We start from the raw sequence: 14,946 nt of genomic DNA, 5'->3' as shown, positions 1-14,946 counted from the left end.
CTAGATAATGTACATTTAAGAATCCTTGAGAAAGTATTATGAATAAAACAAACCTCTGACAAATATCAGAGGGTTAAATGTCATAAAGTATGACCGGAACTGAACAAAAAAACAATCAGAGTTGGAATGCAGTTAATCTGCATTTACCAAAGGAGATTTATCAAATTATTTTGAACAAAAGGAAAGGGGCATGGCAGCTTGCTGATAATAAGAGTAATGCTAAATTCAAAGTTTGTGTGAAGATTTGTAGCTCAAGCAACATGAACTCGACTGGGACAACACTACTATCATCGGGCAAGCCAGACAGAGAACAGCCAGGGAATTCCTAGAGGCATGGCATTCATCCACAAACTCCATCAACAAACACATCGACCTGGACCTAATATACCAACCACTACAGCGGACAGCTGAAACTGACAACCGGAAGCGGCAGGGACAGACCACTATAAACACCGGAGGAAACATCAAAGGAGCGCTTCGCAGGAGGCTCCCAAGCACTGATGATGTCGCCTAGCCAGGGGACGAAACGTTTGCAACAAAAACTTCCAGCTCGGCGAACAGAACCACAACAGTAATGCTAAATCCAAACATGCATGTTTATACAAAGAATAATACGTAAACTGTACAGGTTATCAGGAGAGTTCATTTAGCTAAGATTCTGTGCAAAATTTGAATTCAATAACGTAGTAACAAAAAAGGAAGGCAGCTTTCAGAATAACATCCTGAGAACAACTTCATTGACTGAAATGCATTTTCCTGTCTAAAAATTTCTTGTTTCTAATCTCTGGTACAGTTCATTTAAAATGATCATAAGAACATTTGCTCAGCCATTTTCTTCATTAATATTTTTCCCTCCTCACTGGGGATAAGTTTTTATTCTGACAAGAAGTGTGAATTTCCCTTTACTGAGCACAGGAAGCTGCCAATATTAGCTTTCAACTAGAGTATGGCCCTTGTACAGGCAGATCTGACACTTGATAGAAATTGACTGGATTCAGTACCCAAGATTTTAACTTTGAAGTTTCCACAGATGGATTTTCTGAGCTTCCTGAAACCTGACATATAAAATAGGAGGACAGGGGGAATTTAAGAACCTGACAGATTACTGACATGCAGGGAAAACTACATAATGGTGTAGTTTTCAACCCTGTAACAGCTCTCACCTGATATTCATATCCATGCGTTTTAGTTATGAGAAGCTTAATTTTGCCCCATTTTCCACCATCCGAACCTATTAGATTTGAGACTGATGGTCATGCCCACATCACTATCCCAGATAACGTAACCCCTTCAACACAGCCCAAAGATTAAAAGAAAGTGAGGACTGCAGATGGTAGAGATCAGATTCGAAGAGTGTGGTGCTGGAAAAGCACAGCCGGTTAGGCAGCATCCAAGGAGCAGGAGAGTTAATGTTTCAGGCATAACAGGCATTCCTGATGAAGGGCTTATGCCCGAAACATTGACTTCCCTGCTCCTCAGATGCTGCCTGGCTGGCTGCACTTTTCCAGCACCACACTCATCAACAGCCCAAGGATTAATCCTAATTCTCTATTTGCGGTACGGTTCAGCTACATGCTGTGTTAATTTGTTTCTTGAACTGTTCCTAGAAACATAAATTTACTGTTTGGATGAATGATAACTTCATGTTAAAATTTCAAATTTCTATGACAGCTAATTTCAAGCAACACGATTAGGAATTCCACATACCAGAAAGGCGCATAACATGTAAAAAGTGATGAAATATACAATAGCAAAATTGCTACCGCATGTAAACTCTTCTCCTGGACCATATTCTGACTCCGGGTCACAGCGTCTTCCAGGCATGCATGCCAACATGATCTCTTGCCAGGCTTCTCCAGTGGCACACCTATTGAGACAGCAGTAAGTCATCAGAAAGAATATCAATGTTAACTTAGTATTCATGTTAATTTCTAATGTAAATCTTGCAAGACATTTTCACCTTTCAATGGTTGCAAAATTATCTGTTCATTGTAAAACCTACTCATATTGCAAATCTCTGGAGCCATGACACAAATCTTCTGATCTGGGTCGGAATCTCTATTTCTGACCCTGATTGACAACAAGTTACCAACTGATTTTCCAATGTCCTTTCAGGCCGCAGTTTCAATGCAGGATTGCTCATAATGGATGCAGCGCAGCAACCCTTGCAGGGAACAATGCAAAGAATTTTTGTGGAAGCCTCAGCCTTTTTTACAGTCCTACTGGCTTGACAATTCACATCTTCTTTGAAAATTATGGAAAGAAGGTTAAGTGCATCATATCAATAGTTATGGTGGCAATGCGATAGGGTGCCAAGCAAAGGGTGGCAAGAGAGTAAGAATTTAAGATGGTAAGAATTTAAGATGGTAGGTAGATGGGGTTGGGTGGATGGGAGTTGGTGTAAATGGAGTAGGTGACAAGTGTGGGTGGAGGCTGACAGTTGGAGGATAGAGTCATTTGGTAGGTGCTAAGTGGGCAGGAAGGTTTGGGGCAAGGTGTTAGCAGAGTTTTGGGTGATTTCAAGTCTACAGACAGGAGAAAACAAAATATTGGCGAGCAATCAATAACATCACCAAACCTGGAGATAATAAAGTGGATCACGTGGTTGTGGGTTTCAGCAGCAGCAGAAGTAAAGACTGATGATATAAAGCAAGTAGAAATAGGAGGTTTCACTGTCAGTATGGATATGTGGTTAAAAGTTCATCATTGGGTTGAGAACAATCTAGTTCAGGCTCAAAGTTGTGAGGGGAATGAACTAAATCAGTGGCAAAGGAGCAACATGCATCGCACTTCAATCTTCTCAATATTAGAAAATTGTCTGCTCTTCCTTTACTGGATTTTAGACCAACAGTCTGATCATTTAAAGACAGTAGTAGGGTCGAGAAAAGTAGTGGCTAGGCAGTCTTGTGTTTTCTAATGATGCCACGACAAGACAGCTAGTACATGAGAAATTGGAAGGGACTGTCATTTTTGGGAAACACCAGAGGTAACAAGGGAAAAGAAATCACTGATAGAAATTCTCTTCCTATGATTAGACAGCTAAGAATGGATACCGGTGAGCATAGATCCGCCTAGCTGGATAATGGTGGAGAGGCACTATAGATAGACAATGAGAGCAACTGTATTAAATGGTTCATATATAAATATGTTGAATTAGACAGCAAAAGATTCACAGAAATTCACAATTTATCAAATTGCAATTAACATCCATTGCCCATCAAGGTAATGTCATAATAACAAGAAAAGAAATGGGTGTCAAAATAGAGTTGGTGGGAGAAAAAGTGCATCGCAGTGCTCACCTCCTCGAAAGGCCTTGAAGGTACTAGTGGACACTGCATGCATCTATTATACTGAAATGAGTGGAGCTGAGAACCTGACTATGAGAGCAACCAGAGTAAGAGTGTAATGGCTTTAATGTGTTGGATTTAAAAACGGGGTGCAAGTTGAAAGCAAGGTTGAGCAGACTGTTAGCTGCAGAAATAATGTGAACCTTTTACATAAAGGGATTAATGAATCACAATAGAGGAGAGATCCTGAATAAAATTTGTGAATTGTTAATTCAATTGTGATTTTTATTTACATCATCCTTATTACATTATAGGTACCTTTGGCTGTCAAGGCCTGAAGCTGTGTAATCCTCTCCCTAAAACTCCCCAATTCTTTCCCTTCCTTCAAGAAACACCTTAAAACTCAGTTCTTCAACCAATGTTTTGGTCGCTAATTCTATCATCTCCTCATGAGGCACAATGTCAAATTTTGTTTGATAATTGCTCTTATAAAGCACTTCAGAAAATATTATGTTACAGGATGTTGTTACGAAAGAATATTTTTTCATCATCTCCGTGGTTTTTTTTCTGAATATTTATGGAAAACATCAGCTTATCCTTGCATATTTTTGGTACACTTCAGATTTTACATCTGGGGCAAAATTGGGCTGCTTGCCACCTTGAGCGATGTGCGACACTTCCCAGAACCATACCAATTACATCAGGGAGAAAGGTTCATTGATAACCTTCTCCAGCTGCCATTAATTAAGGCCATTAGCAGTCAACTAATGGCGACCCAAGGGTCTCAAGCTGCTCCTACGCCAATTATCTGCATTCCCAGCAGGCGAAATACACAGCTGCTTTCCTGACAGGGAAACCAGGCCACCTGCCTGGTCGGTTGGGGATGGCATTCCAATTGCTTCAATCTCGTAACAGTTAGACAGCAGAGATGGGAGCAGTGGTGACAGTTAAAAGCTACCCCCAGACATTGCCTATGATAGCCTCTCACCCAATAATCCCCCACTCCATATGCCTTCCCAAAACAACACTCGCTCACTGGTACAGCTCTTCACAGCATTGCAGCCCAGGTCTTCATTAACATTCTTAAGCTACAATTTTGCCAGCCTCTGACTGAACAGCAAACTCAGCCATGGTGGGATATTTATTGCAAGGCTCCTGATTGGATGAAAAACTTGTCTAACAGCAATTAAGTATCGAATTGGTGCTTGGTCCTTAAAGCTTTCTTGCTGTGGAGTCACAGAGCTAGTTGCCGCTGGAGTTCCCTGCATCACATCGACAGAACACTAAATCCCAACCATAATTATCATAAAATCATAAAAACCCTACAGTGTAGAAGCAGTGTTCCGCCCATCGAGTCCGCACCGATCCTCCAAAGAGCACCCATCCAGATCCACTCTATCCCCGTAATCCTGCATCTTCTAGGTTAATCCACCCAACCCGCACATCTATGGACACTATGGGCTATCCAGCTAACCTGCATATCTTTGAATTGCGGTGTGAAACTGGAGCATCCAGAGGAAACCCACATAGACAAGGTGAGAATGTCCAAACTTCACTCAGACAGTCGCCCAAGGCTGGAATCAAACCTAGCTCCTTGGCGCAGTGAGGCAGCAGTGCTTACCACTCAGCTACTGTGACACCCGCCTGAACATAATCAAGCAAACCACTTCTTTGCAGTGTTGTATTAGGTCAAATATTTGAAATTCTGATTTGACAAAATTGTTGGATATCATCTGTCACTCATTCATACTTATAAGTTCAAAATATAAGACTTGGTAAATTATGAGTATTTCACAGCATACTTGCACTTAATTTCTACAGAGGCAATTCATGTGGTGGTATAAAAATCAAGTTGGATCGCAAGAGTGCTGTGCTTATCGTTCTCACCTCTGCATAATACTTGATCAATGGCAAAGTCGATGGTGAGTGCCCTTCCCACTCCTAGGCATATCAGAGCCCTCAAGTGGACAATTTCAAGAACTGTTCTTGCTGCCAACAGGGTGGGTTGCCAAGGAAGGCTACTCAGTTAAACCCAGTGACTTATTGCCAGTTCAGGGATGCAGACTGGGAAACGGGGTCTCTCCTCTTTTGGCCCTATGTGACCAATGGAAAGTCTCTGCAGCTGCATGGGCCACTGACCCACTGCACTTGGGATGAGCTCACCCCTTTGCCAGAGCCTGTTTGGTTCCTGAAATCCCTGATTCCAATAGCAGACATCCCAGGCTTTCTGTTCGGAATGGTACAGGGACTGCTACAGTTCCAGCAACAGCCACTGCCACAGGGAAACCAGGCCACCTGCCTGGTGGGTTGGGAATTGCATTCCATTTGCTTCATTCTCGTAACAGTTAGACAGCAGATACTGCTGGACCTGGAAAACTGCCAACCTGCTGATTAGCTTATTGTTTCTTAAAGTGGGAAAGCTGTCTGAGAAGAGCAAACAATTAAATACCTAAACAAAATAAAATTATGCTGTGTTTTCCAGCGCCAGCAGAGGGAGAGTTTTTGACCATTGGATGGAACCAATTCATAGCAGGTCGGCACAGTAAAGAAATTGTTAGGTGTGAGGGTCTCAGACAGTGAGACACATTGGGGTTTGAGTGTGATTTGGATAGTCCTGATTGTGAGGTCAACAGTCTCAGTTGTGAGAAGGGGAGATCAACAGAGGCTGAGGTTGTGAACAGTTGATGGTCAAGGGTCAACAAGAGTAGTACCTGGCAGTTGTGGGGGATTTGATAATAGTTGAGAAGGACAACTGACATCAAAGGTGAGTCAAATAATGGTCAAGAGGATGTCACACTTTAGGTGGATGGACAGACAAGCAGATCATATTGACTTTTCAGAATAAAACAAGTAAAGAGTGACACTCAATCAAAATTGTTGGATTAGCTTTGTACCTGAAAAGAAGTAGAACAGACTGAAAAAAAGTCTGAAAGTTGTTATTTCTGTTTATCTGTGTATGGTCTTGCAAGGCAACTTTGCCAAAAATCTGGAAAACAAGTAATAGTCTTTATTTCACTATTGAGCACAACTGTTTTTGTAACTACTTTAGTGAACAGTTAACTAGGATAGATAGTTTTCTGTTTTTTATTCAAGTCCTGGTAGATAAAACTTACTCACTTCTACTAGTGAAATTGCAATTAAGTCAAATCACCAGTGACCTCAGATTATAAATAATCTTTTAATTCAAAAACATAAAAATTCTTAAATTGCAGTTATTTCCAACTAATTTATGCCTACTTTCAATGAATTACAGTTATCAACAAGACACAGAATGAAAGTATTTTAAATTTTCACCTGGATTTCATTCAACAAAATTGTTACCTGCATGCCAATTACAGCATAGATGAAAAACAGCATGGCTATAAGAAGGGCAACATATGGAAGAGCCTGAGAAGGAAGAACATTTTTACCAGATTAGATTGTATAAAAACAGCTACAATGGCAACAGAATAATTACAAGATGTATTCTGATATTTTCAGAAATTGTTTTTTCTTAGGCACTGAATGCCAATAAGAAACATATTATTTTTTAGCATCTATTCATTAATTTGCAGGTGCACTCCTTCCATTGGCCATTGCTCAAAAGGCAGCTAAAAGAAAAGGTATAAAGGTTCTGGGCCACCTCCACCGCCGCTCCCTCACCACCTGACGCCCGGAGGAAGAACGCCTCATCTTCCACCTCGGAACACTTCAACCCCAGGTCATCAATGTGGATTTCACCAGTTTCCTCATTTCCCCTCCCCCGACCTTACCCCAGTTCCAACCTGCCAGCTCAGCACTGTCCTCATGACCTGTCCTACCTGCCTATCTCCCTTCACACCTATCCGCTCCACCCTCCCCTCTGACCTATCAAGTCCATCCCCACCCCCATTCACCTATTGTACTCTTTGCTACCTTCCCCCACCCTCCTCTTTGTCCTATCACCTCCATCCCCATGCCCATTCACCTACTGTACTCTTTGCTACCTTCTCCCCAGCCACACCAGCTTCCTCCCCCAGTTATCTCTCCACCTTGGAGGTATCCTGCCTCTATTCCTGAAGGGCATTTGCCTGAAATGTCAATTTTCCTGCTCCTTGGATGCTGCCTGACCTACTGTGCTTTTCCAGCACCACTCTGATCTGAACTCCGGTCTCCAGCATCTGCAGTCCTCACTTTTGCTTAGTTGATTTTTAACTTTGTCCACCCTAGTCCATCACTGGCTCCTCTACATCACCTTACATTTTGACCAAGAAGCTGTTCCATAATTCTACAAGGCCTGCCTAGTGACGTTTGCCTTATGTAAGGAGAGGCAGAAATCAGGAGGCTGGAAAGTGAAGGAATCATCAAGCCAGTCCAGTTTGCAGAATGTGTAGTACGGATTGTACCAACTGAGAAGCCCAACTGATCGGTTCACCTTTGTGAAGATTTTAAACAAACAGTAAACCACAGGATAAACATCCAATTCCTCACATAATTGGCCAGGGGAGCTGTCCTTCACGAAGCTGGACATGTGCCATGCGTACTTGCAATTGCAATTAGAGCAGGATTCCCAGGAGTATGCCACAATTAATACCCATAGGGGTTTGTACCAATATATGAGATTGTCTTTTAGAGTATCATTAGCCTATGCTAATTGTCAGCAAACAATGGAGAAAGTTCTACCTCAGGTTGCCATTTATCTGGATGGTGTGCTAATAACTGGGATGACCAAATAAAGAGCATTTACAGAACTTGGCCATTGTGCTTAAAGATTTCTCCAAGGTTATTGAGAAAAGGGTCAACCTTGGAAATTGTCTCGTAACCAAGATGTAACCTTGAGTGAAGTGAAGAGGCATCTAAGAAGATGGTACACTGTGATCCCAGGCAAGATGCAGTGCTGACCTGTGATGCTTCCCTGTATAGTTTTGGTATAGTGTTGGGTCATTGGTGGCCCAGCGGAGAGAACATCCAATAGCATATGCTTCCCGGACTTTGGCTGATGCCGAACGAAGATACACAGAGAGAGAAGGAAGGTTTGGCAGTCATCTTTGGTGTGAGAAAGTTCCACCAACACCTCTATGGATGTACAGTTGTAATAGTAATGGACCACAAACTCCGACTAGGGCTACACAAGGAGGACAGGGACATGCCCACCCAAGGCTTCAGGTTAAATTCAGTGGTGGGCTCTTATCCTAAGTGAACAGAATCACAAATTGGAACACCATCTGGGTGGCAAAGTGGATGTCTTGAGTAGCCTCCCACTGACAGAAACACCACTGGTCATGTCTCAAGTGGAACAGTCCGTTCTGGTTTTAAAGTTTTTGGACAGCTTCTGGTCACCATTGATAAAATCAGACTGTGGACACAAAAGATCCTGTCCTGGTGAAACAAAACTGTTGATGTTGGGGGAAGCAAAAGGGCCATTATAACCAGAATTGAAACTTTTTTTTTGGACCCAGCGAGATCAGATCACCATACTGGAAGGCATATTATTATGAGGAGCAGGTATGATTGTCCCGAGGAAAGGTCACTGCCAGATACTGGCTGAACTCCATGAGGGTCATCCAGGAGGTTTCCAAAATGAAGATGTTGGCAAGAAGTTATGTCTGGTGGCCAGGATTGGATGCTGACGTAGCTGCATTGGAGGGGCAGTCTCAAGAGTGCCAATTACTGCCAGCAGCTTCCCCATATTTGTGAGATTAGTCGGGTAACCCTGGACACGGTTACACGTTGACTACGATGGTCCTTTTACTGACTCTATATTTTTAATCATTGTAAACACCCACTGAAAGTAGTTGAATGTGCATAGGGTTCATTCGTAAAACGTGAAGATGGAGATTGAAAAGTTGCAAGCACCTTTGGAAACAAATGGACTCCCAGAGTTTTTGGTCACAGACAATAGGCCATCATTTACCAATAGGGAATTCGAGTACTTCCGAAAGTCAAATAGCATTGGCATGTAAGGACAGCTCTGTACCTTGCATCATCCACTCATCTGTCAAAAAGAGCAGTCCAAACTTTGAAGGCAGGCTTCACTTGATACCAAACTGTCCCGGTTCCAATTTGATGACAGGACTGCCCTCACACAACTATAGGGGCAGCTCCAGCAGAGTTGCTAATGGGGAGAAGACTCGCACTAGGTTAAACCTGATCTTTCCTTCACCCGGCGAAGAAGCAGCACTCTAAAAGGTTGTGATTTCAAATAAATCTGTTGGACTATAACCTGGTGTCATGTGACTTTTGAACTGATCTTCCCGGACCTGGAGGGGGTGTAAGTGGGGTATGTGTCGGTAGGGCGAAACGGCATTGGGAAGGCCAACACTAGACACAAGACTCTGCTAAGCAAGACGGGCAGTTTATTTCAGCGGACTAAGTTTGGTGTCAAAATCACAGGAATAGCCCTGCATGGGTATGAAGCATGGTTGACATGAGGTCAGGTCCCATTACGTATGAAGTTCAAGTAGATGAGGCTGTCCTGAACAAGCACATGGACCACATGAAACAGAAACCTCACAAATGGGTCAGGCGTAAACATACCCAGGCCCTCAGAACATTCAGCAAGGCTGTCAGAATCGATGGGTTCTCCCCCTCCGCCTAGCATCAAAGAAACCTCTAAGAATGAGATGGACGTGGCAGATGTTACAGCCTTGACTCAGTTACTGTCTGAAGATGATGAATTTCAGCCTAGTTGCTCCGGAAGCAAATAGTAGGCTATGGTCCAGTACACGTCACCAGTATCCGAGGCAGAGTTGAAGAACCAGACCTGGTGAGAAAACGCCCCAGGAGAAGCGACAGGAAAACGAATGGGCTCATGTCCTGGGCATCCAAAGGAAGGGATGTAGTAATTATAACAAGGGCAACCAGATGGACATCATAAAATAGAAGTTTCCTGATTGGGGCTGTGAACCTGGTCCAATCAGGGAGTCCTGGTTGACAGATATAAACAGGAGTGTCTATTTTGATTTAGTCCCTCCCCTCCCCTTCACTGTTTTGATCACACAGCACTGCCCTTTGATGTGAAGGGCAGTGTTTGTCACTGGCCACCCGGGTGTTTTCCTATCTTCCTGGTGGTGGAATTTGAATAAAGATTCGTGCACTTTAAGAAAAAAGAAAAAAAAAAGAAAAAAAAAATAAACAGGAGTGTCGGCCGACTGCCTGCCCCTCTTCCGCGGTTACGTTAGAGTCTGGGTGTCCTTGGAGAAGGAGCATGCGGTCTCCACCAACACCCTGGAGTTGTTCAGGGAGAGATGGGCGCCGCAGGGAATGGAGTGCATTATTTCCCCCTCCAGCTCTATTTTGATTTAATCCCTGCCCTCCCCTTCACTGTTTGATCACACAGCATTGCCCTTTTGTGAAGGGCACTGCTTGTCACTGGCCACTCGGGTGTTTTCATATCTTCCTGGTGGTGGAAATTGAATAAAGGTTCGTACACCTTGTGTCTCTCACTGTTTCTCACACCTGCACACACACAACATGGGTGCTAGGGAAAAAAATAAACGCTACCGCAGTTAGGCGGTAGTGTGGGGGTAAAAAAACAGAAAAGAAAAGAAAAAAAATAAACAAACACGAGTGTCAGGGGTTCTGTTCACTCTAGGAGTTGGTTCTGAGCTAGCTAGGTCAGTGTCATATACAATGCACGTGTAAATAAAGGACACCTTGAAGATGGAATACTGACCTTTGTGGAGTTTTTTTCACTGTGCCATATTCTAATTTGCAACCCAGTTGTGAAAATGGGATTCAAGTATAAGACTTCAGTGTAAGACCTGATGTGAAGGTGAGAGTGATGTGGATTGGATACATTCCCTTTGAATCTACAATTCTACAATCAAATATGAGTAGAACTGAATATCATCTGAGTATTAAACTTAGCAACGTTGTTAGCACAACCTGTACATAGTCCATGTACTAAGATTTATTGTGAAATATTACTTGGGTCTTTTAGTTAAATGGTTGACATTTGAGGCCGTACAGGACACTTTTTTTAAAAAATGATTAAGCATTGGATATAATTAGCATAAACTAGACATTGCAAACATTGACTAACTTTTTTTGATATGCACATGTAATAATGTCAATTAATTCCCTGATTACAAGGAAAAAACTGCATACATGCCTGGAAGGACTTGATAAATGTCCACAACAATGTACGTATGCCCTCACCACGACTCAGTAGTTTGACCAATCGCATTACACGGAAGAGACGGAAGAAAGTAATCGAAATTCTGGAACTTTCCTCTGAACTCTAAAGATAATTGCATGCAAATTCAATTAAAATCAATTCGCATTAAAATATAATAAATGCTTTAAAAAGGTATTAAGACAAAACAGGGAGAACACAATCAAAAAGTTCACCACAAAGGAATTCAAAGTGTGCCATAATTATTTTCCCATATTTAACTGTGTAAGCACAGAGATCTAAAAGACTTCATGCGACAAAAGGTAAATTTTCAGAATATTTATGTTTTCTATCACAACCAGCTTTTTTTAAAGTCTTAAACTGTCAGTTGTGGTCAACATAATTCTGAAAATTTATTATGGAATCAAACAGTCTATTTGACAATATTTATATCAAAGACAATTGACATTAGTAACTCAAAGGCTGAAATTCAGGAACACGTTTTGGTTTAATATTAGTAAGAAAAAATTCACAAGAAGGAAAACATTCATGCAAATAAACATTGGGGAACACTTTTGCATCTTACCCCAGGTTCCCCTGTAGGGGTGCTCTCTGTTGGCTTTGAAAAAGGCTTTAGAAATGAATATTTAAATTAATAACTAAATAAAATGATAACTCAAACTTAAAATAAAAGCACTGAGATTTAAACAAGACGACCAGTTTAAATGATTAAACCCACCCAGACAGGAAGACAGGCAGCTGGTTGGTGAGATATACCAGTCAGCTGCCATGTAGTTCTGCTTGTTCATTACAAAAAGCAGGCTGAAAATTTGTCAACTCAAGGAAACTGTAATTTCTGGCAATCAAATGGGCTTCCATGTCAGAGACAGCTTCCTGAGAAAGCAGAGGTGTCGCCAAGCTGGATTTATGGACTTTTGAGAAGTGTTTTCCTCCTCAGCAAATTATAGACCTGAAAAGGAATTCATCATTGGGCTTTCTTCAGCTGGTTTGCCACCTAACACCATCACCTGCAAGTTCCCCCCCATGCCCTCACCATCCCGACTCAGAAATATATCATCATTCCTTCACAGTCACTGCATAAAATTCTGGAAATCCCACCCAAAGGGCATAGTGGGTCAACTACAGCACGTGGACTGCAGTGGCTCAAGAAGGCAGCTCCCCATCATTTACTCAAGGGCAACTACAGACAGGCAATAAATGCTGGCCAACAGCGACACCATGTCAAACAGATCTTACATTCTCTCTGGGTTTTGGTTGGACAGGAGAAGAAACAGTGACAAAATGACTCAGCAAGTCATTTGATAGGAGTCTTCCTCTGTTCCTTCATCTCTGTTGCCAAGAATATGATAATCTCTGCACTCAAGCACTTAATGCTGACTGTCCCTGCTATTACAGTACCTGTTTCCCAATCATCAATTTCCCTTTTTGTGCCATGCACCATTTTAAGACTCAGTTTTTTTGATCATGTGGACAGGACAAGCTCTGTACTGATTACTTGCCTCCATTCATTTGGTTTGAACAGCTAACTGTGTAGTTGGTGTGTCCTATGAAAACTACAGCATTCCTTGTTCATGAGCCCTACTAATTAGTATTCATCATGGATAAAATAGGATTGTGTCCTGAACCAAGTGAACATGACTGGTGTCAGGAAACTGGCACAATGGTCAGTAGCATCATTTTGCACTCCCATCTAACTCCACTCCCAACCCTGGGAAAGACCTGAAAATCAAACCCACGTATCATATGCCTCTGGCTGGGTAAAGCATTGCATAGGAGTGAAATAAAATGCTGTCTCCCAAGATTCTACCTATTCCAAATCTTAGAACACTACAACTACTACAGCAGAGTGAGATTTCCTTTTTAAAAAATGTCTCTTAGAAAAAAAAGTTGTTAATTTAGTACCAAGTGTGTTGAGATAATCCAAAGTCATTTCTCATAGGAACCTTATCAATCAGTAAATACTGGTCATTTTATCACATTAGCACATGCTGCATTTAAATCAGCTTCCAGAGGTAATAGGATAATGTGCTAATAAACTATTCTTCCATTCCCCATGCAAACACAATTACTTTTTACACTCACTGAAATTCAATGATTAGTAAGAAGCAAATGTTACTTATCCATGCATGATATATTTATTAAAGGAGGTCCATGCATTTATACTTTAATTTATTGCAACTATATTTAAAAGCTATATATATCAACACAAATGCAATCAAAATTAACACTCAAAATGTATTGATATGATAAAGGCTAGTTACTAACCATGACATTCAACGGGTGACCCAAAGCCAACTATAATAATTGATTTGAATGTTATGAAAAAGTTAGTATTTTGCAGACAAAAGCTGCAATTATGACTCTCTCCAAGCACCCACATTCTGTCACAGCAACTGACTGTGTAAAATAAAAACTAGACATAAAGCTGAAAGGCTTCCATGTCTCAAGTGCAAGGTAATAATGGTGAAAATATGGGAAAGAGAGAAAAAGGATAAAAAGAGTGAGTTCAACAAATTCATGCAAATATAATGTGGTGCCAAATACATGCAATGACTGGTCTTTTATGGTGGTGTTTTATGTTGTGGAAAATAAAGTATTATTCAATAACAAATGTTAATTGTAAAATTCATGTAAACTTATTATAAATAATACCACAAACACGACTTGATGCCACTTTCCAAAAACTAAATTCCAAAATAAATTAAGAGTGGAAGAAACAAATAGATTTTAAAAATTAACCAAAACCACAAAGTATAGTTAATTAGTTCTTCCTGTAAAATCAGATAACCTAAATATATTGGACATATTGAATCTTACACACTTAGATTTGGACCTTCTTTTTCTAAGTTTGTTTCCTCGTATAAATACATAATACATCAATAATTAATATTTAAAGTAATTTATATTACTCTTTGTTGCCTCAATTTAGAAGGCAACTTTGTATGGATTGAGGATTGGTTATCACAGAAAACAGAAAGTTAGGATTAATGAGTCTTTTGCTGAACGTTTCAGAGAAAAGACCACACCCTCCGTGACTCCCTTGTCAGGTCCACACCCCCTACAATCCAACCTCCACTCCCAGCACCTTCCCCTGCAACCTCAAGAAATGCAAAACTTGCACCCACACCTACCCCCTTACTTCCCTCCAAGGCCCCAAGGGATCCTTCCATATCCACCATAAATTCACCTGCACCTCCATACACATTGTTTACTGCATCTGCTGCACCTGACGTGGCCTCCTCTATATTGGAGAGACAGGCCGCCTACTTGCAGAACGTTTCAGAGAACACCTCTGGGACACCCGCACCAACCCCGTGGCTCAACACTTCAACTCCCCCTCTCACTCCACCAAGGACATGCAGGTCCTTGGACTCCTCCATCGCCAGACCATAGCAACACGACGGCTGGAGGAAGAGTGCCTCATCTTCCACCTAGGAACCCTCCAACCACAAGGGATGAACTCAGATTTCTCCAGTTTCCTCATTTCTCCTCCCCCCAACTTGTCTCAGTCCCAACCCTTGAACTCAGCACCACCTTCCGAACCTGCAATCTTCTTCTTGACCT

General features: G+C 41.6%; 1 protein-coding gene across 13 annotated transcripts in view; it reads right to left on the bottom strand.

Moving 5' to 3' along the window:
• The window catches only part of LOC122559001 (voltage-dependent L-type calcium channel subunit alpha-1D-like), a 672,668-nt gene that overhangs the window by 148,713 nt on the left and 509,009 nt on the right, over window positions 1-14,946 (bottom strand). For 8 of the 13 annotated variants that reach the window (XM_087994295.1, XM_087994287.1, XM_087994289.1 and 5 more), the window contains 5 exons: window positions 11,948-11,992; window positions 11,359-11,487; window positions 6,609-6,674; window positions 6,182-6,273; window positions 1,708-1,867 (listed from right to left, as the gene is read on the bottom strand). In XM_087994295.1, the coding sequence (XP_087850421.1) occupies window positions 1,708-1,867; window positions 6,182-6,273; window positions 6,609-6,674; window positions 11,359-11,487; window positions 11,948-11,992 (492 nt within the window). The remainder of the gene's footprint in view (window positions 1-1,707; window positions 1,868-6,181; window positions 6,274-6,608; window positions 6,675-11,358; window positions 11,488-11,947; window positions 11,993-14,946) is intronic. The other 5 variants (XM_087994294.1, XM_043708069.2, XM_087994291.1 and 2 more) reach the window with 2 other exon arrangements.

This window comes from Chiloscyllium plagiosum, unplaced genomic scaffold (assembly GCF_037043375.1).
Source record: "Chiloscyllium plagiosum isolate Xiang-an unplaced genomic scaffold, Cpla_swu_hap1 HiC_scaffold_14, whole genome shotgun sequence".
Taxonomy (NCBI): Eukaryota; Metazoa; Chordata; class Chondrichthyes; order Orectolobiformes; family Hemiscylliidae; genus Chiloscyllium; species Chiloscyllium plagiosum.
The sequence above is the reverse complement of the archived record's forward strand: the minus strand, read 5'-3'. Positions and strand labels throughout refer to the sequence as shown.